The sequence below is a fragment of the Hyperolius riggenbachi genome, chromosome 2 (genome assembly GCF_040937935.1).
Source record: "Hyperolius riggenbachi isolate aHypRig1 chromosome 2, aHypRig1.pri, whole genome shotgun sequence".
In the NCBI taxonomy this organism is placed as follows: Eukaryota; Metazoa; Chordata; class Amphibia; order Anura; family Hyperoliidae; genus Hyperolius; species Hyperolius riggenbachi.
This window is the reverse complement of record NC_090647.1, coordinates 300,199,869-300,222,722: the sequence shown is the minus strand read 5'-3', so window position 1 is coordinate 300,222,722 and position 22,854 is coordinate 300,199,869. Positions and strand designations below refer to the sequence as shown.

General features: G+C 45.2%; 1 protein-coding gene across 1 annotated transcript in view; it reads left to right on the top strand.

The window, feature by feature from the left end:
* Positions 1–22,854, top strand: part of YRDC (yrdC N6-threonylcarbamoyltransferase domain containing) — a 33,970-nt gene that overhangs the window by 5,516 nt on the left and 5,600 nt on the right. Inside the window, exons 2-4 of the mRNA XM_068265432.1 lie at positions 8,023–8,218; positions 13,641–13,755; positions 20,025–20,144. Of these exons, the coding sequence (XP_068121533.1) occupies positions 8,023–8,218; positions 13,641–13,755; positions 20,025–20,144 (431 nt within the window). The remainder of the gene's footprint in view (positions 1–8,022; positions 8,219–13,640; positions 13,756–20,024; positions 20,145–22,854) is intronic.

Here is a 22,854-nt window from a genome sequence, read left to right as displayed (position 1 = left end):
TTTGGCAGTGCTTTTTCACCTACTTTTTAGGACTTTTTCAATTGCAGAGTGCTGGAAAGTTAATTTTAAACAGGGGTGAACAATTACCTCCTAGGAGGAAACTTAGAAGAAAAAGTGAATTGGATCAGGCCCTACAACTTTTATTCCTTTATAGTTCTGGGGATGAGAGGGGTAGAGGTACCCTTGTTGCATGTGACAATTGCAATTGAGTATATTCAATTCTAATGCTTCTCACAAATTTGATTTAGAGGGCTGAATTTTGTGTAAAACAGCTACTGGGTCTGTTTAGGTTGATTACTGCATGAAAAAAGGAAAACAAACCAACCAACCAAAAAAAACTTTATGCTGGATTAATTTGGTTCTAACTGAAATTAAGGCTGCAGTGTGTTGTCAATCCAGAGATGGGTATTTTCTAATGAAAGTTTGGGATTGCAGCTCATCACTGGTGAATCTTTAGCTCACATCCAGCTGAAATTTGATATAAACATTTTAGCAGGCATTTCTCTGCAGAGTCTGAACAACAGTTTGCTTCTCGTGTGACGTGGTTTAGCAAATCTGCAAAGTGGCACCAGCTATCTGCGTTCAGACGGATGTACGCTCCAAGTTCCTAAATATCTCTGAGCTTCTTCTGATTAGATTCACATTTAAACTTAAAGCTTGCAAATACTTGAATTGTTTTAGGACCAATTTACATTGTGTATGTTTTCCCGCATGCAACCTCGGATAGGGGAAAAACAGTTTTTTTGAAATCCATAGACTGCCAATCAGTTCGCATACTGGGAAAAACTGGGATGGCATAAAGCAAAAGATCAGAACATATGCGAATTTCTGTAGTGGTCTGTGATACCGCTGGAGGGATTTGGATGTGTCTCGCACCACAGCTGTGGCAGCTAGGCACGAACTCTGTAGAGCATAAAGGCCACATCAGCAAACTAGTTTCACGTTTATAGGTACTCTAAGGCCCTCCTTCTCATGGGAGGCTGAAGGCGATGAATTCACTTGCCTGTCAGCTGCTCCGATGCACTGACCAGGAATTTGCTGGCGCAGTCTAGTACCCAAAACTCTATCCCATACTCCAGATGTGGCCTCACAAGTGAGTTATACAGAGGTAGAAGTATACTAGCATCTCAAGTTTTTATTTCCTATTTTATGCATCCCAGAATTTTATTTGCTTTTACTGCTGCTTGGGTCCCCGGTTCTAATCCCAGCCAGGTCAACATCTGCAAGGAGATTGTATGTTCTCCCTGTGTCTGCATGGGGTTCCTCCGGGTACTCTGGTTTCCTCCCACATCCCCAAAAACATACAGATAGGTTAATCGGCTTTCCCCAAAATTGGCCCTAGACTACGATACACACACTACATTAGACATACGACTATGGTAGGGATTAGAATGTGAGCCCCTCTGAGGGACAGTTATTGACAAGACTATATACTTTGTACAGCGCTGCGGAAGATGTCGGCGCTATATAAATACTAAATAATAATAATATAATTGAATACGATTATTTAACTTATCAACTAGTATTCCCAAATCCTTCTCCAAGTCTGTATGCCGCTTATTTTATATGGTGCTCTACCATTGGTACATCCAAGGTGCATGACTTTACATTTATCAACAATAGTTTTCATCTGTCATGTGCCTACCCATATGGCCGTGTTGTCAAGATGCTGTTGTAATACTGTATGTCAGGATTTGTTTGTGTTGGTAACTCTGCATAATTTTGTATCATCTGCAAAGATGACATTACTCTGTATCCTGTCTACTAAATTATTAACCACTTCGCATCCAGACCTTCTTTTCCCCTTATGGACCAGAGCAGTTTTGACGCTTTAGCCATGTCCCTATTTAAACAGCCATAACTTTATCCCTACTTACGACACCTAAATGATCTAGGTATCATTTTTTCAGGACATACTAGACTTTCATAGCGAGGTATTTTGACCCAAGAAAAAAAATTCTATGCATTTTAATGGGAAAAAGAGGGGGGAAATGAAAAATTGCATTAATCCTTAGGTTTCACCAATTCTAGTAAAAAATAAAAAAATGCTACAGTAGATAACAAACATGCGACCAGTATTACGTCCCCCAAGGATAGATAGCCAGGCGTGTCCCCAGTATCAGCCCCCCCAGTATAGCCAGATGTGCCCCCCAATATCAGCCCCCAGTATAGCCAGATCTGTCCCCCGTATTTGCTAGCCCCCCATATAGACAGATGCGCCCCCTGGAATAGGGCCCACCATTATAGCAAGATGTGTCCCCAGGATCAGTGTTCCCCATTGTAGCCAGATATGCCCCCAGGATTAGTGCCCCCTTCCCATTATAGCCAAATGTGCCCGCAGTGTTAGGTTATGGCCCCCAGGACCATTAGATGTGCCCCCCATTATTAATTCCCCACCCCCTGTTAGCCTGATGGGCTCCAAAATACATTTCAACCCCCCCTCCCTTTCGGAACACTACCCCCACCCTCCGTTATGGGTAGCCAGATGTGCCCCCCCCCCCCCTTACTACTCTGCCCCCTCCGTGGCCAGATCAATAAAAAAAAAATGCCCCTGCAAGCAGAATATCTCACCTTACCTGGTTCCTGCGATCATCCTTCAACCCCAGCTTCCATTCACATGCGCTGCACTCAGCCCTCTGATACCGAACACCGGGTCCCGGCTTGATGACTTCATCAAGCCGGGACTCGTCATCAAGCCGGGACCCGGATGTTCGGCATCACAGGGCTCAGTGCACCGCGGTGAATGGAAGCTGGGGCTGAAAGATGATTGCAGGAACCAGGTAAGGTGAGATATCCTTGCAGGGGCATTTTTTTTTTTTTAATCGATCTGGCGCAGAGGGGGAGAGATGAAGGATCACTGCTGTTTTCTACAGCGGTGATCGTTCATCCGTGGGGGGGGTCACTAATTGGCTACAAGGGAACATTTTCCCTTTCACCTATTAGTAAGGCAGCTGACAGTACGGGGGGGGTTGTGTGCGCTCCGAAGCGCACCCGATCGTGCGGCTGCAAGCAAGTCAGTATATCTACGTCATGGTGGCTTGGAGGGTGCCACAGATGACGTAGATATACAGGTCCTTCTAAAAAAATTAGCATATTGTGATAAAGTTCATTATTTTCTGTAATGTACTGATAAACGTTAGACTTTCATATATTTTAGATTCCTTACACACAACTAAAGTAGTTCAAGCCTTTTATTGTTTTAATATTGATGATTTTGGCATACAGCTCATGAAAACCCAAAGTTCCTATCTCAAAAAATTAGCATATCATGAAAAGGTTCTCTAAACAAGCTATTAACCTAATCATCTGAATCAACTAAAGCTGAGTACACACGTACGATAACGATCGTTCAAAAACGAACGATAACGACAATCGGAACGATAATCGTGCGTTCAAAAAGTGTGAACGATCGTTTTTGTGAACGATAACGATCGTTATCGTTCAATCGGACCGATCCAACCCGGCGGATTTTTTCGAAAGATAATCGTTCAATCGTTGCAGTGTGTACAAAGATCGTCCGATAACGCATGTTCTTATTGCCTGTCATAACGTCACTTCCGTTTGCGCACGCATTTTTTAATCGTTCGTCGTTCAGTACTTTATACTTATATCGTTCACGTGTGTACACAATCGTTCATTACGAACGATCTTTTCCGTCTAATTTGAATATCGTGTAAACGTCACGAATCGTTCGTAACGAACGATCTTTATCGGACGTGTATACGAACCTTTACTCTAAACCTGAGGCTTTTAAAAACTCCCAGCCTGGTTCATTACTCAAAACCGCAATCCTGGCCAAGACTGCCGACCTGACTGCTGTCCAGAAGGCCATCATTGACACCCTCAAGCAAGAGGGTAAGACACAAAGAAATTTCTGAACGAATAGGCTGTTCCCAGAGTGCTGTATCAAGGCACCTCAGTGGGAAGTCTGTGGGAAGGAAAAAGTGTGGCAGAAAACGCTGCACAACGAGAAGAGGTGACCAGACCCTGAGGAAGATTGTGGAGAAGGACCGATTCCAGACCTTGGGGGAACCTGCGGAAGCAGTGGACTGAGTCTGGAGTAGAAACCTCCAGAGCCACCATGTACAGGTATGTGCAGAAAATGGGCTACAGGTGCTGCATTCCCCAGGTCAAGCCACTTTTGAACTAGAAACAGCGGCAGAAGCGCATAACCTGGGCAACAGAGAAGAAGCACTGGACTGTTGCTCAGTGGTCCAAAGTACTTTTTTCGGATGAAAGCAACTTTTGCATGTCATTCGGAAATCAAGGTGCCAGAGTCTGGAGGAAGGGTGGGGAGAGGGAAATGCCAAAATGCCTGAAGTCCAGTGTCAAGTACCCACAGTCAGTGATGGTCTGGGGTGCCATGTCAGCTGCTGGTGTTGGTCCACTGTGTTTTATCAAGGGCAGGGTCAATGCAGCTAGCTTTCAGGAGATTTTGGAGCACTTCATGCTTCCATCTGCTGAAAAGCTTTATGGAGATGATTTCATTTTTCAGCACGACCTGGCACCTGCTCACAGTGCCAAAACCACTGACCATGGTATTACTGTGCTCAATTGGTGTGCCAACTCTCCTGACCTGAACCCCATAGAGAATCTGTGTGATATTGTGAAGAGAAAGTTGAGATGCAAGACCCAACACTCTAGATGAGCTTAACCTTTTCGGGACCGGCCGCCTACCCCCCCCCCCCCTTAAGGACCAGGCATTTTGCCCGGGAGGGGAGTGCGCGCGTTGGGGGGATCAGGCGGACGGATCCCGTCTGGCTGGCTGGATTTGTGTCCCCCCATAGTGGCCTGTGCCCCCCCTTCTGCAAGCAGCCTTCACTCACCTTCCAGGCTCCAGCGATGAGCCGCACGGGACCCTCTTCTCCGGCCGGCATCTCCGTTCTGTCTGACGATCAGTTCCGGGTTGCAGCTTCATGACGTCATCAAGCCGGGACCCAGGGCTGACGTCAGACGGAGCGGAGATGCCCCGGCCAGAGTGGAGGGGGGCGCCAATCGTCGCGGGAACGGCAGGGTGGTGAGTGGATCCTCTTCTTTTCCCCCCTGCCGCCGCAGCTGTCAAACTGATCACTATGATCGGACGTCTATCGTAGTGATCATGTGATCAGCAGCCATACGCGATGGCTGCTGATCACTCGGGGGAGATGTCGGCTGTCATATGACAGCTTAATCTCCCCCTCCGGGTGCGCACGATCGCGTCGGGAGCGGAAACTGCGGGCCGGCGTAGATTCTACGCCGCATCAGGCTAGAACAGCCACAAGTGCGGCGTAGAATCTAATGCACGCGGTCCCGAAAAGGTTAAGATCGCTATCGAAGCATCCTGGGCCTCCATAACACCTGAGCAGTGTCACAGGCTGATTGCCTCCATGCCACGCCGCACTGAAGCAGTCATTTCTGCAAAAGGATTCCCGACCAAGTATTGCATGCATAACTGAACATAATTATTTCAAGGTTGACTTTTTTTTGTTTAAAAAACACTTTTCTTTTATTGGTCGGTTGAAATATGCAAATTTTTTGAGATAGGGATTTTGGGTTTTCATGAGCTGTGTGCCAAAATCATCAATATTAAAACAATAAAAGGCTTGAACTACTTCAGTTGTGTGTAATGAATCTAAAATATAAAAGTCTAATGTTTGTCAATACATTACAGAAAATAATGAACTTTATCACAATATGCTAATTTTTTTTTAGAAGGACCTGTACTGTAGCAGTGGACAAAGTGGTTAGTAAATAAATTAAAAAGAATTGGACCAAGTACTGACCCCTGTGGTACCCCACTGCTAGCAGGTTCCCATTTTTAGTATTTTCCTTTTTACCCACCACGCTTTGCCCTCCTCAACCAGTTCTCTATCCATATATACACACATTTTCTCTTATTCCCTGTATCCTCCACTTCTGCACCAGGCTATCATGGGAGAATATTGTCAAATACTTTGCAAAGTCCAACTATATTACATCAGTGTTCTCCCCAGGATCAAACAGGTGGGCGGGCAGCCCGGGTCAAATCAATTACCGCCCGCCTGGTTCCCTGCTGTCATCACCTGTGCCCGAATGTCAGGACGCACCGGGCTCGCTCACAAAAATAAACCAGCAGCGCTGTCCTGTATCTACTCCGCTCTATGCACAAGCTCTCGCGCTTCCCGGCGAGCTCGTGCACCAATTTGCTGAGCGGCAGTAAGAGGCTGTCCTGAAAGTATATGCTGTTCTATGCACGAGATCTCGCGCTTCCCGGCGATCTCGTGCCCTGATTGGTACGGCGGCAGTAAGAGGCGGGGAGACAGTGCGAGGCAAAGCCGACATCCCACAGGAGCGCATTACAGGCTGTCTAGGACACTGGACTGTAAGTAAGCGCTGGGGCAGCTGACTGCACATGGTTGCGGCTGACTTTAAAAACTTAATGTTATTTAATATGCTGCACGATATTACCGGTGGGGGCGAGGGGTGTCAGCCTGTGGTATTGAAGACAGTGTGCAGGGGCTATATATGATCATTATATATGGCTCCTGCACACTACAAGGGGTTGATTCATCAAAGGCTATAGCGCGAGCAACCTCCTGTTGCTCGCGCTAATAAATCAACACAACTTTTTTGTTTCCCTGCACACTACGAGTGTAGTGTAGCGTGCGTGCGTCCGTAACTAAGCAACGGCCGCAGCTTACGAAAGCCGTGCGGTAGTGATGTATTGCTACCGCGATGCTGCACTAGCTTGGCCACTACTATGTTAACTACCACTCCTGTGCAGTTTTTGTAAGTACCGGCCGTTGTTTAGTTACGCACGCTACGCTAACACTAGAGTGCGTAGCGAGCAGGGAAACAAATTAAGTTGTGCTGATTTATTAGCGCGACCAACAGGAGGTTGCTTGCGCTCTTTCCTTTGATGAATCAACCCTAAAGTGTCATTAAATAACAAAGCAAATTCTACAGAGGTAACCTTTAGGCCCTGTTCACACAGGGATTTCAGCAACGCGTTCAGGAGGCAGTCACGCACGACATCAGAAAATGCATAGGCTGCACTGTCTGATGTTCACACACACACTGCATGCATTCCGGACCAGTGCGGTCCGAGAACACATGCTACACGCATTTTTCAACAAAACGCGCGGCTGACCCATTCACTGTGAATGGGATCAGCCACGCAACACATACAAAAGCAGATGGCGTGCGTTTGTACAAAACGCACGGCCATCCGTGTTTGCTGATGTGAATGGGGCCTTAGTCCACACAGGAAATCTGTGCCGCCCCACCCGGCTACTTTTTCATGCCACCCGGCTGGAAAAAAATCCTGGGGAGAACACTGTACATTTATTGCTTTCCAAAAATCTACATTTTCATTCACCACTTCATAGAAGCGTAGTATGTTTGTGAAACAGGACCTGTCGCTAGTAAAACCATGCTGTCAAACTGTGCTACATACAGGTAATTTTGTATAGCACCGCTTAGGATACTGTCAAACTATTTACATGCAACTGGTAGTAATGGTAACATTGTTGTGCGCTGTCTGCACACACCAATATTACCACACTTAAAGAGAAACTCCGACCAAGAATGGAACTTAATCCCAATCAGTAGCTGATACCCCCTTTTACATGAGAAATCTATTCCTTTTCACAAACAGACCATCAGGGGGTGCTGTATGACTGATATTGTGGTGAAACCCCTCCCACAAGAAGCTCTGAGTACCGAGGTACTTCTGGCAGTTTCCTGTCTGTGAACCTTGTTACATTGTGGGAAATAGCTGTTTACAGCGGTTTCCAACTGCCAAAACAGCATACAGCAGCTACATCACCTGCCAGCAGTAAAAAGGTCAGCATGTGATAAATGTCAGAAAATAAATCAGGGATTTAAAAGATTTTACAATGGGCAAACACTGACTAAATCATTTATACATGATTATTGTAAAAATGAAGCACGTTTTTAACTACATTATTTTCACTAGAGTTCCTCTTTAAGTGCAACTACCCCAAGGTTTCTTACTTGTTCCAGAGTGGGGCTTTAAGAGCATTTTTTTTTTTTCCCCTTCAGGTTGGAAAGAAATCCTCAATACGTCTGCTGGTATTCTACAACAAGGTGGAGTCATTGGTGTACCCACTGATACAATTTATGGTATTGCTTGCTTAGCACAGAGCTCTCAATCTGTTGGCAACATTTACAATGTAAAAGGACGGAATGGAACAAAACCTTTAGCTATATGTGTTGGGGACATTGAGGATATTTACAAGTGAGTACTTCAAACTGTATTACTTTTAATAAATACATTTTGTACATGATTTCATTGAATGAGTTGTTGTTGTTGTTGTTGTTATTATGCTTGAAGACTAGTTACATTGGCAAAGCAAAAAATATATTTTAACAAGATTTGAAGTCATCATATTGCACCTGTGTATACTACTGGTACAGCATATGCTTAGCAGGGAAGAAAGAAACTTGGTGCTCATTAGCAGCAGAAGTTTTGGTGCCCCATAAGCCCCCAGAAAAAAATATCGGTAAGAGTATGACATTTGGGCACCAACGGCAGCTGTTACATAGCGGGTGCCGTCCACAATTAAAAATGCGGCTACAAATAGCGGGTGCTTCATACTCTTACTGATATTTTGTATTGGCCATTGTGTGTGTGTGTGTGTGTGTGTGTGTGTGTGTGTGTAAGGTTTAGCATCTATTAGGAGGGTGTTAATGTTAAAGGATTGGGGGGTAGAATCAATTAAGGTTAGGCATCGGGTGGATTTAGGGTTAGGCATCAGCAGAGAGAGGAATCTTGATGAGAATAGGGTTAGGTCTAATTTTAGTAAAATATCAATTTACAGATATTTTACTACAGTATTGTAATTTCCATTTTCATGTATGCAGTCAGGAGGGCTCGGGTAACACAGACAGCATGTACTAGCATCAAATGCTGTATTACCTTGTAATGTATAATTTTGCTTATGCACAGGTATTGAGCTGGGGAGTAACAAATATACAGATGCTAGAATTTTGCCAGGCAAATCATTTGTTTGCTTAGCAGCATATACTGTCATATGGACAGGGAAGAGAGGAGAGGCGCATACTGTAGTGTCTTATGGAGAATAGGAAGTAGAAGCAGGATGCTTCTCGCAACACCCAAGGATAAAGCAACTGGCTGAAAAGTTGCTTGTCACCCATGTTTACATGAGTGCAGAACATGGGAAATGCCTGTGCGGCCATCAGACAGCTGAGAGGATCATGTCATCTGTACATTCTATGTCTTTACACAGCTTTCAGCTTTAGCGGGCTAGGACATCAGCAGGATTTTATAACCAGATTAGTAAAGCTGTTAATATTAAGTAGTAGGTTGTAGGTTGTTCATGCAAAGTCTAATCCAGCTTTTATTGTAAAAGCTGTCCTGAACACACATTCTAGAATTGATTGTTTAACAGTCCACTGGCTTTATTTGTTAAGCAGGGGACGTGTGGTTTCTGCACATCATGTGTGTTTGCATGCAGGAAAACCCATGTTTTTTTTTCCCCAGCAGCTAATGTAATTGATAGAAAAAAAACTATCAAAATTATGCAGAAATATCCTGCAGGATGTCAGTTGTCTTTTTCTGTGTGGGAACTAGCCCATTGATTAACCATTTCAGCCCCCGGGTATTTTTCACCTTCTGGACGAGAGGAATTTTCACCTATCAGCACTCCTCCCATTTATTCCCCAATAACTTTATCACTACTTATCACAACAAAATTATCTATACTTTTTTTTCGCCACCAATTAGGATTTCTTTGGGTGGTACATTATGCGAAGAATTATTTTATTTTAAATGCAATTTAATGGGAATAATAAGAAACAAATTGAAGAAAAAATCATCATTTTTCAGTTTTCAGCCATTATAGTTTTAAAATAATTCATGCTACCATAATTAAAATCCACACATTTTATTTGGCCATTTGTCCCGGTTATTGCAACGTTAAAATTATTTCCCTAGTACAATGTATGGTGGCAATATTTTATTTGGAAATAAAGGTCCATTTTTTTCAGCTTTACATCCATCGCTCATTTTAAGCCCATTATTTAATAATTATATGCCCTCTTGTCATAGATATTATTTTTTTTCCCCTTAAAGGGAACCAGAGAGGAACTTTAATACAATGTATCACTACATTGTAACTAGTGGCGGGGAGTTTATGAATGGAAACATTGTTTCCATTCATAAGTTTAACGCTCGGCGGCACAAACCAGCGGAAATCACCAGCAGGAGCTAGCGCAGCTACTCTATGTAAAGAATAAACACTGTTTTTGAACAAAAACAGTGTTTATTCTCGGCGGACATGCTCGGATTGGCACAGGGAAGTTTTGTCCCCTGCAGCCAATCCCTCCTGCTAGCAGCAGCAGCGCGATCGCAGGCATCGCCTGCAGACCCCCCAAACTGCAGGGACGTGACTAGCGGGTCCCTGCGGCTCTAGCTGCTGCCGCTGCGGACGTGAAGCTCACGTCCGCGCTGCTGAAATGGTTGAAGCGGGTCCGAAATGAAAAACTAACTATAACAAGTAACTTGTCTATATATCTTATCTAAAGTTTAGATAGTTTACACAGCAAATCTAGCTGCAAACAGCTTCAATAGAATACGATTATTTCTTCCTGTGACAGCAGCCATGTTGTTTGTAAACATTACACACATGCAAGCTTATCTGCATCTTCAGCACTCAGCCTGTGAAAAAAACCTAACCCCCCCCCTCTTCCTCCCCTCTGCCTCCCCTCTGCCTCTGAAATCTCTGGCTAGTAATATCTCCCCCTCTTCCTGCCCAGACTGAGCTCCCATGAGCCCTTGCTACTGTCAGAAAATGCCAAGGCTCTCTGAAAAGCTGTGGGCAAGGCTTGTTTAGTCTATAGGGAATTAGAGTATTAAAACAAAGTATTTGGCTTGAGGAATGCCCTATAAACAATAGGAAAGGAACACAATTATGCAATGAGTAAAATTTCATCTCTGATCTACTTTAACATGAAATTGCACATGAAAACTGTCAAGTGTGTCCCCCGCCTGACAGTTGCTGGTATACTTGTATCATAATGGAGTTGAGGTTTTGATGTTTAGGCGATCCTTGGTATACTTCATCTTTACTAAAGAAGCAATGAGATCAGTTCTGGTATTCAGGTGATGGAAAGTGGGTGGGGACAGTATACACACACTGTCACCCCCAGGGATAGGGGCTTCTTCTCTTGGGCAACCATTTTGGTTTTGAGTGCTGTAGCCTGGCAACATGTTCTGTCACTATGGAGTGGAAAGGAGGGATCACCCAGCAGATTGAGTGAGATGATTTGGCAGTACAAATCCTTCATCAACACATTGGACAGCTGTAACACCATATTACTGATATTACTGTGTAATATCAGTGCCCAGTTTAATATAAACAATATTGCTTTTTTTAACCTCTTCCGGACCGCGCTGATTGAAATTTACGCCATTTGGCAGCTGTTATTCCTGCCAGGGCGTAGAGATCAGTCCCTCCCGCCAATCACGCCGCTGCATCCCCCTAGCCTGGTTTTGCCGTCGGTATGACAGCAGAGCTCCCCGAGCCGTTTAGGAGCCAATTTCATTGGCTCCTGACACCGTGATCACTGTGAGCCAATCACATTGACTCACATTGATGGCAGGGTCAGGAGCCAATGAAATCCTCTCCTGACCAGCTTAGGGAGCTTTGCTGTCATAGGAACGGCAGAGCGAGGGGGCTACAGCAACAAGACATCGTCGTGAATAGCGGTAGCGGCAGGTGAGTGCATCGTGACGTTAAAATGCACCGTTTTTTTTGTTTTTTGTTTTTTTTTACAACAGTCAGATACTGCTGGTATGGAAGGGGTTAACCTTAATTTTCAAACAAACTATATAGTTTTCATTAACCAGTTATCCCATGTACATTATGACCCCTATGTTACAAATTTGTGTCTCTAAAAGACTGAGCTATACTTTTCTCTCAAAGTTTATATATTAAGTTTTGACTCCACAATGGTCGACTTTTTCGATTCTGAACTAAGTTAACGCCCAAACAATTTGCTTATCTGTATAGCACAAATATATAGACATTAGTGTCTGCCAGATATGGTAAATTTTATACAACCTTTGTTTTCATCAGGTTTAAACTGTTAAGATAAGGGGTTAGGGTTTGCTGCCCATGGGGAGGTTTAGGGCCAGGCTCCACCAGGGATTTAAGTTAGTTGCCGGGGGTAAAAGTTAGTTGCCCATGCAGGGGTTAAGGTTAGGCATCGCTGGGGGAGGATCTCTGTGTGAAAGGCTAGGCCATAGTATATTGCTAAGTATTACCAATATTTTACTATGTGTGAAGGGAAGAGGCGCCCCCAAAAGATAGGTGTATGGGTGTAGAAACAGTATATAAAAATGGCTTACCTCTGTAAAGAAGGGGGTAACCCAAAATAATAGAATATTAGGAACTAGATGATAACCTGTTTAGCGGATTGCAGTCCGCTTCCTCAGATCAGTACAAATAGTGTCTTAAAATCAGTGTTTTTCAAGCAGGGAGCGTCTATATGGATATGTATGATCTTATAGGCTCTCCCTGCTTGAAAAACGCTGGTTTTAAGACACTATTTGTACTGATCTGAGGAAGAGGACTGCGATCTGCAAAACGCATTATCAATCATCCGGTTTTTAATAAATATATTATTATTTTGGGTTACCCCCTTCTTTACTGATGTAAGCCATTTTTATATACTGTTTCTATACCCATACACCTATCTTTTTGGGGAGCCTCTCCCCCCCCCCCCCCCCCCCCCAGTGATTCTGACTGAAGTCTGACTGCATTAGCCACATGGTTGTTTCAGGTGTATGATTCAGACACTACTGCAGCCTAAAAGATCAGTAGGGCACCAGGCAACTGGTATTCTGTAAAAGGAAATAAATCTAGCAGCCTCAGTTCAGGTATGGAGAGGGGAAGAGAGGGAGAATGAGGTGGTTTCCCACATACTAGAAAAATGCTTCATGACCTGTCACTTTTTTTCTCCTTAAACGATTGTCTGCAAGGCAATGATTGATTTCCTTACATATATTACTGTCACATGATCTGGTCTTAAAGGGAACCCGAGATGAGTCATATGGAGGCTGTCATATTTATTTCCTTTTAAACAATACCAGTTGCCTGGCAGTCATCCTGATCCTGTGTCTCTAATACTTTAAGCCATAGACCCTAAACAAGCATACAGCAGATCAGGTACTCTGACTCAGCTTTTACTGGAATAGCCATATGCTTGTTCCAGGGTTTTAACCTAGACCAGGCATGGGCAAACTTGGCCCTCCAGCTGTTGAGGAACTACAAGTCCCACAATGCATTGCAGGACTCTGACGGCCACAGTCATGACTCATAAAGGCAAATGCATTGTGGAATTTGTAGTTCCTCAACAGCTGGAGGGCCAAGTTTGTGAATGCCTGACCTAGACGCTACTTATGCCAGAAGATTAACAGGGCTGCCAGGAAACTGGCATTGTTTACAAGGAAATAAATAGGGCTGTCTCCATATCCCTCTCACCTCGGATTCCCTCTAATAAATATTAGGCTAATCTCTACCCAATGGTTTGTAAAAGGATTAGGGGTTAGAATTAAATCCGTTCTGTGTGTTTGTGAATGCTCATTACTATTGATTTGCATAACGGCAGCAGATGTATTTCTGTGATCTTTGCAGATACTGTCAGGTTAAAGTTTCAGACCAGTTACTTCGTGATTTGTTACCAGGACCAGTTACTCTTGTAATGGAACGGTCTGATGGTCTTAACAAGGAGCTCAATCCCTTTACTTCCGTGAGTATTTAATTGCAGAAAACAAACTGTATTTACCAGGCCATCTTCCAGCACTGTGAATCTGCTCACCAATAGTGATCAGCTCCAATTTCACATTCCAGTAAGTTTACAGCTATGCCATAATTACGCAAAAATCAAGATTACCCACAAAATCAATTACATTCAGAATCATAATTGTGAAAATTCACAAAAGCAAAATTACCTATCACGATTAGAACTACTCACCAGACAAGAAGCACCTTGATTTCTTCTGCATTTACTAATCTTTGTCTCCTATGCTCTGGCAGATCCATCTCCTTTTTTATCCTTTTGTGGGTAAATAGTTGGCTGCATGAGGACCTCTGCTTTTACATGCAGCATTGGCCATGGGATCGTATGGATTGTAGGCACTCCTGTCCTTTTTTATGTGTTAAGTTCCCTTAAAGAACACCTAAACTGAGGGCTATGTAGGCTTCCATATTTATCTCCTTTAAGGCTATTTTCACACCAAGACGTTGCGTTTTAGGGGACGTTATGGTCGCATAACGTGCCCCTAACGCAATGCCTGGTGCTCTTGGATGTGGACGTCAGAGTGAGCCGCGTTGTGCAGCTCACTCTGGCGTCCGTGATGCGTACTCTTGGACGCATGCGGCATCACGTGGCCCCGCCAGCCAATCACCGCACAGAGCGGCGCTCCAGGAAGTAAACACTGCACGTCACACCGTGCAGTGAATATTAATTAGACCACCTCCTCTAACACTACTGAGCATGTGCAAACAGTCTAACGTGGCTTAGCCGCTTACAACGTACAGCACGAAGCACTTTCAACGTACGTGCTGCGTTACAATGTAACACAACGTGGACACTGTGAACAGTCCATTGATTTTTCATTACTGTGCGGTGGGCTGCGTTACAGGCTGCACTAACATGCTCCTGTAACTTCTCACTGTGAAAGCAGCCTTAAACCAAAGAAGTTGTCTTGCAGTTCTTCTGATCTCTTTTGCTGTCACACACCTGAAACAAGCATGCAGCCTGCAACTGAAGTTCGACTAGATTAAGTGTGACTTCAGTCAAAAACTTCTGTAAATTAGAGGCAGAGGATCAGCAGGACAGCCTGGCAACTGCACCCCAGTGAGGTATCAGAATCAGAATCATTTATTTCGCCAAGTACAACGGGGGTTGTACCCGGAATTATTTTTGGCACATACAGGGTCGGTGATGGTACAGTAAAAATACAGTGGAAATACAGAGTAGTCATTATATACATTACACTTACACCTTACATTACTTTGGATACAGAGGTCCGTCTGAGTGCTATGTCGGGTGGAGCTGCCACAACCTGTGCGACGCTACCCTGCAGCAGATTACAGATGCCCCCTGCATGTCTTGGTATGTGCAGGTGAAGAGAGGAGAAAAAGAGAAAGTAGAAGCGATCAGAGAGAGACAGAGTACGAGAGTCCCCTTGGGTGGGAACGACAGTCCTGGGTGGGAACGACAGTCCTGGCTGGAAACGACAGTCCTGGCTGTAGCCGTGGCTCATACCAGTGTCCATGCTTGCAAAATTTAGCCCCCGCTTTTCGGCCTGGACCAGTGCAGATGGTCAGCTTGTAAAAATTGAAGACCAAGCGGCAGCTGTCAGCGGAGGGTTGTAGTCCTGGCCTGATGGAAATTCTGCTGCGGCTGCATGAGTGGGCCAGGATTGCGGTGCAGAGTAGGCCTAGCAGCTGTGCCTGGAGTCATATGGTGATCAGCTAAGGCTGGTAGCTGCTGCAGTGGATTGGCAGCTGATGACACTTGCTGTGACTAACTTTTTTTTGCCCCAAGCTTATGGCCTGGATACTGGAGTGGTCGGTCTGATGGCCAGGGATCTAAAAGGACTGTGGCTGGAGTTGGGGGGATCCAGCCTGGAGGAGGAGAGCAGAATGCCTCACCAGACAGCAGGGATTCATGGCTGCAGCGCATGCTGGCACGGCTGACAAGGTCCCAGTGGCAGGGCCGCTCCAGATGGAGGAGAGCAGGACCTCAGAGGCCATGCTGGGCCGCTGCTGAGCGGATCCAGGGCTGTGCCGTGCCTCTGATGTGCTTGAGACACAGGGCACGTGGGCCTCGATCCACTGTGGCCTGTGTAGTAGAGTGGATCCGGGCATCACTGGCTGAAAATTAGGGCCAGGGGATTAGACACGACCTGTTCTGGCGGCACAGAGCATCCCCAACGGCACGGACCAGCAAAGGAGGAAGGAAATCTGTGCGGTAGTGTCGGCGGTGAACCAGCTTCAGTCGGCGTGGAGTTCCCAGGCAGCGGCGGAAAAGATCTGCAGCGGCCGGGTCGTCAGTCGAGCCCGATCACGCAGAGAGCCACACCTCAGTGCGAGTGCCATGGCGCCAGAGCGTCTCTCATTCTCACGATGGTGCGGGGAGCTGGAGTGAGATCACCTTTGGCGGTGTCCGGTCTCCCTGGGCAGAGGCGGGATGGAGGTATAATGAAGTGTTACAAATGCAGAGCTTTAAAGAGGAACTCTGTGTGAGGCACTGAGATGAGATACAGTGGTGTGAAAAACTATTTGCCCCCTTCCTGATTTCCTATTCTTTTGCATGTTTGTCACACTTAAATGTTTCTGCTCATCAAAAACCGTTAACTATTAGTCAGAGATAACATAATTGAACACAAAATGCAGTTTTAAATGATTATTTTTATTATTTAGTGAGAAAAAAAACTCAAAACCTACATGGCCCTGTGTGAAAAAGAAATTGCCCCCTGAACCTAATAACTGGTTGGGCCACCCTTAGCAGCAATAACTGCAATCAAGCGTTTGCGATAATTTGCAACGAGTTTTTTACAGCGCTCTGGAAGCATTTTGGCCCACTCATCTTTGCTGAATTGTTGTAATTCAGCTTTATTTGAGGGTTTTCTAGCATGAACCGCCTTTTTAAGGTCATGCCACAACATCTCAATAGGATTCAGGTCAGGACTTTGACTAAGCCACTCCAAAGTCTTCATTTTGTTTTTCTTCAGCCATTCAGAGGTGGATTTGCTGGTGTGTTTTGGGTCATCGTCCTGCTGCAGCACCCAAGATCGCTTCAGCTTGAGTTGACGAACAGATGGCCGGACATTCTCCTTGAGGATTTATTGGTAGACAGTAGAATTCATGGTTCCATCTATCACAGCAAGCCTTCCAGGTCCTGAAGCAAAACAACCCCAGACCATCACACTACCACCACCATATTTTACTGTTGGTATGATGTTCTTTTGCTGAAATGCTGTGTTACTTCTACGCCAGATGTAACGTGTCCCACGCACCTTCCAGAAAGTTCAACTTTTGTCTCGTCGGTCCACAAGGTATTTTCCCAAAAGTCTTGGCAATCATTGAGATGTTTTTTAGCAAAATTGAGATGAGCCTTAATGTTCTTTTTGCTTAAAAGTGGTTTGCGCTTTGGATATCTGCCATGCAGGCCGTTTTTGCCCAGTCTTTCTTATGGTGGAGTCGTGAACACTGACCTTAATTGAGGCAAGTGAGGCCTGCAGTTCTTTAGATGTTGTCCTGGGGTCTTTTGTGGCCTCTCGGATAAGTTTTCTCTGCGCTCTTGGGTTAATTTTGGTCGGCTGGCCACTCCTGGGAAGGTTTATCACTGTTCCATGTTTTTGCCATTTGTGGGTAATGGCTCTCACTGTGGTTCGCTGGAGTCCCAAAGCTTTAGAAATGGCTTTATAACCTTTACCAGACTGATAGATCTCAATTACAGTACTTTTGTTCTCATTTGCTCCTGAATTTCTTTGGATCTTGGCATGATGTCTAGCTTTTGAGGTGTTTTTGGTGTCAGATAGCTCCTATTTAAGTGATTTCTTGATTGAAACAGGTGTGGCAGTAATCAGGCCTGGAGGTGACCACAGAAATTGAACTCAGGTGTGATAAACCACAGTTAAAGAGGAACTGTAACGACAAAACGGCCCCTGGGGGGTACTCACCTCGGGTGGGGGAAGCCTCAGGATGTTAATGAGGCTTCCCACGCCGTCCTGCGTCCCTCGGGGGTCTCGCTGTAGCCCTCCGTACAGCGGTGACGCAATATTTACCTTTCTGGCTCCTGCGCAGGCGCTCTGATGGCTGTCGGCGCCGAAGTAGGCAGAAATACCCGATCGCCGTCGGGTCTGCTCTACTGCGCAGGCGCAAGTTTCCGGCGCCTGCGCAGTAGAGCGGACCCGACGGAGATCGGGTATTTCCGTCTATTTCCGTGCCGAAAGTCGCCACAGCGCCCCCGCTGGAGCCAGCAAAGGTAAATATTGAACTGACAGTCGGCACAGTCGCCGGCTGTTCGGAGGGCTGCGGCGAGACCCCCGTGGGACAGAGGACGGCGTGGGAAGCCTCATTAGGATCCCGAGGCTTCCCCCACCCGAGGTGAGTACCCCCCAGGGGATGTTTTTCATGTTACAGAGTCTCTTTAAGTTATTTTTTAACAAGGGGGGCAATCACTTTTTCACACAGTGCCATGTAGATTTTGAGTTTTTTTTCTCACTAAATAATAAAAACCATCATTTAAAACTGCATTTTGTGTTCAATTATGTTATCTTTGACTAATAGTTAACATTTTTTGATGAGCAGAAACATTTAAGTGTGACAAACATGCAAAAGAATAAGAAATCAGGAAGGGGGCAAATACGGTAGTTTTTCACACCACTGTACATAGAGGGGATGTAACTTGATTTACAGAGAGTACTGACTTATGAGGCAGGAAGTGCAGAGAGAAATTTTTAACCACTTCACCTCGAAGGGTTTTTCCCCTTAACCTCTTGACGACCAGCTAACGCCGATTGGCGTAAACTGGTCGTCTGCAAGTTTCCATGGAAACGGCCGCTCGTTCGAGCGGCCTTTCCATGTCCATTCATGGAGGCTGTCTCCGTGAACAGCCGGAGAGCCGCCGATCGCGGCTCTCCGGCAAAATGTAAACACGCGGGGAAGAAATCCCCGCTGTTTACATCATACGGCGCTGCTGCGCAGCAGCGCCGTAAGCCAGATCGGCGATCCCCGGCCTCTGATTGGCCGAGGATCGCCGGCATATGATAGGCTGAAGCCTATCCTTCAATGCGCAGGACGGATAACCGTCCTGCGCAGGCCATGGAGGGAGAGGGAGGGACGGGAAGCCAGGGAGCGCCGAAAACGCTGCGGAGGGGGGCTTTGAAGAGCCCCCCCCGCAAAGCGCAGAGAGCCGGCGGCGATCAGACCCCCCCCAGCAGGACATCCCCCTAGTGGGGAAAAAAGGGGGTAAGTCTGATTGCCCTGGCTAAAACCTGATCTGTGCTGCGGGCTGGAGAGCCTACGCAGCACAGATCAGCCAGAAAGCCACTGGTTGGCAAGTGGTTAAAAAAAAAAGCGCATTTTTCCCCTGTCAGCGCTCCTTCCATTAATTTGCCTATAACTTTATCACTACTTATTACAACAAAACAATCTAGATCTTGTTTGTTTTGCCACCAATTAGACTTTCTTTGGGGGGTACTTTTTGCTAAGAATTATTTTATTCTAAAAGTGTTTTATCAGGAAAAAAATAAGAAAAACATGAACAAAATTAATAATTTTCGGTCGTTATAGTTTTAAAATAATACATGCTACCATGATTAAAACTCAAACATTTTATTTGCCCATTTTTGTCCCGGTTATTGCAACTTTTAAAATCTTTCCCTAGTACAATGTATGGCGGCAATATTTTTTTATTTGGAAATAAGTAATAGTAATATACCGTCTTGACATGCATATTAAAAAAAAAAAAAAAGTTCAGTCCCTAAGGTAACTTTGTTTTTTTTATTTTGAATTTTTTTTTATTTGGTAACTATTGATGACTCTGGGAGGTCAGGGGTTAATTTAAAATACAAAAATTAAGTCAACATGGGTCTTTTATTGAAAAAAAAATTGTAGATGTAATTTTACTATTTGCCCACAATATTTGGCTCTGTCTCATAGACGGCTGCGGTCATTCACACGGGGACTTATGTCAATGAATGGGAACTGCGTGGCGTGGAGGAATTTAGTTGTTACGTCCCTGCACAGAGTTATGGCATTTTGCAGGGACATAGTTACTTGTCCCGGGGGAGGGGAAGTGGTTAATGCCTGGTGTGTATATTTGTGCCAATCAGCATGCATAGTGAGTGACTGTGGTGTTTTTCTGAAAGTCTGCACTTCAACGGCATTTGTGTATTGATTTAAAATTCATTGTGATAATGCATATAACCAAACAGTACGGTCATATGGAAGAATTAACATTATAAAGAATTTTATTTTGACACCTGTTCCATCTTATTTCAGCTAGTTGGAGTTCGTATTCCTGACCATGCATTCATAAGACAGCTGGCACAGATCTGCTTGGAGCCACTTGCACTGACCAGTGCCAACATCAGTACGCTGGAAAGCACATTGACAGTAGAGGTAGAACACTGTTATTTGAAGCCTTCCATGTACAAAGATAAGGCCATCTTCACTGTTAACTTTATCCCCAACTGAGGCCTCCAAAATTCTCATAATACTTATGTGGACCTCTAATGCTCCAGTGATGATCTGCTAGGTCTCCCATTAGCTTTGGCTTTTAGTTCTGGAAGGGAGCATGGTGCTCCAGCCAATCTTTCCCACCCTCTCCATTCATTTGTTTAAGAATCACCCCATCCCTTATAATATGTTGGTGGGGGTGTGACAAGAAGAGGGTCCCTAGGTAAAGTGCCATGACTCAATTACATCAAATCTGGGCATCAACCCTACTACTATAGATTATTTGTGAGTAATTTGACTCTCACCATGCCCTTGTTTAAACGTTGTAACTCGTAAGATTTTAGATTGATATGTCAGGGTTTTCAGTTCTATCTTTTTAAGCCATTATTGGTATACTGTAATTGTAATTGAATCTTTTTGGAATGTGCTGTCACTTTGTTGGGGAGGTCTTTCTCTGTTTGGAAAAATAAAAAGGAGGGGGGGGGTTGCTTTTTTTGTTGAAGAAGGCAGAATTGGGACAGGGTTCTCGTACCCAATATAAGCAGGAGGGTCCTGGCTGACTGGTTAGTGGTGGTGTCATGCAACCATAGAGTAAGATGGTCTAGCAGCGTCCAGCGGATGTTGGCAGCTTATTCCACTTGGCACACATCCAGTGGTTGTATTAATACAGGTGACGCTAATCCTCTTCAAAGCATCTTGGTGTATGGGTTGGTTTGTCGAACACTAGGAATCCAGCGCAGGAGATTTGGGCGCTGCCTGCGCCACCATAGACCATAATAGGAATTACAGCTATAGCGGCACTCAGTGAGTAACTTGGGCGCCGTCAGAAGCCGGAGCCAAAATTACTTTTTAAAACTCTGTAGTTCGGTCGCCAGCAATAGCTGGCAGCTGAATTACTTGATTCCCCACCATCCACGTGGACCTGGAGGGGGAATAGTAATTAACACTGCCAGGAACTTGTGCAGAAGCAGGGTAAGCCGTATATCAGCTGTATCTTGCTCCCATGTCTCCTGGCAGTGATTTCCTTTGTACGCTGGTTTGTGGCTATATGCTGCTTGCATCTATATTAGTGCAGGCAGAATATCTCTGCTGCCATCCAGTGTTCCCCATGCTTTAGCTTCAATAACTAGGTGTGTGTGACCACATCAAATGCAGAGATTGCCTCTACACCTGAATCAAAACTACCACAGCACAGAAGCCTTCAGTGGGCTGTTTTGACTGTTCCCCTTTTGTTTTTACATTGAGTGGAGTAAGGTGATGATTTAAAGGGAACCTGAAGCAAGAGGTTTTATTTTTTTTCTTGTAAAAATACCAGTTGCCTGGCAGTCCTGCTAATCTGTTTGGCTGCAGTAGTGGCTGAGCTACAACCCTGAAATAAGCCGTGGCTAAGCTAGTTAGATTTTTGACAAAAACACCTGATCTGCATGCCTGTTTAAGGTCTATGGCTAAATGCAGAGGATCAGCAAGATAGCCAGGCCACTGGTATTGTTTAAAAGGAAATAAATATGGCAGCCTCCATATCTCTCTCACTTCAGGTTCCCTTTTAGGACTATGCTAGGCATTCATTTTTCTCCACTAAATATTTAGAGCTAATACTTGAGATGCTAATTAATCCCCACCTCTAGGCGATATCCGTATGTCTATAAATTCTACCTTAGAAAATGTTGCCTATTCCTGCAATGGGTTGTCTTCTAAATCGCATTGCGGTGGAATTCTGGAGGGCATACTGCATTTTCCCACAACACACACCGAATCTCTCTAAAATCTATTTGGACTGTGGCTTCGCAGCAGCACAGGTGCTACATCTGAGCCGGAAGCGGACGTGGCACCCAGTAGAAAATAGGTTCTAAGGAATGTTTTGCTTTATTTTAACCACATAAGGACCACGCTTGGTTTGCTTGATCTGTGCTGCGTGGGCTCTCCAGCCTGCAGCACAGATCGTGTTGCAGCCAGGGCGATCAGACTTCCTCCCCTTTTTTCCCCACTAGGGGGATGTCCTGCTGGGGGGGGGGGGGGGGGGTCTGATCGCCGCCGCTCTGTGTGGCCGAGCGGGGGGAGGCTCCTCAAAGCCCCCCTCCGCAGTGATTCTCAGCCTCCCTGTCTTTCCCTCCCTCCTTCCTATGGGCGGCAGAGGACGACGATCTGTCCTGCGCCGCCTCTGATAAGCTTCGGCCAATCAGAGGCCGGGGATCGCCGATCTGCTTTACGGCAGCGCCGTATGATGTAAACACAGGGGATTTCTAGCCTGCGAGCCGCGATCGGAGGCTCGCAGGCTGTCCAGGGAGACCCCCTCTGTGAACTGACATGGAAAGGCCGCTTGTTCGTGGCCGTTTCCATGTAAAACCACTTACGACCTGCCACCGCCTATCGGCGTTAGGCGGTCGTTAAGTGGTTTTTAAACCTCAAAAATGTAAACCCATTTATCTGTTACAAGTTGTTTGAATGGAATAGATTTTCAGAGTTAGAGATTCAGTGACTTGTTGTTCCTGATGCTTTACGGTCACCGTGGACCTAAGGGATGCTTATTGCTCCCTTTCAATTATTTCTGGACTAATATGCCAGTGCCTGGCACCAACACCCCACAACATGTTTCCTTGACTTTCATTCTTAACCGTTAGAATGATATTCCCCATAAGTGGTTCCTGCTTTCTTT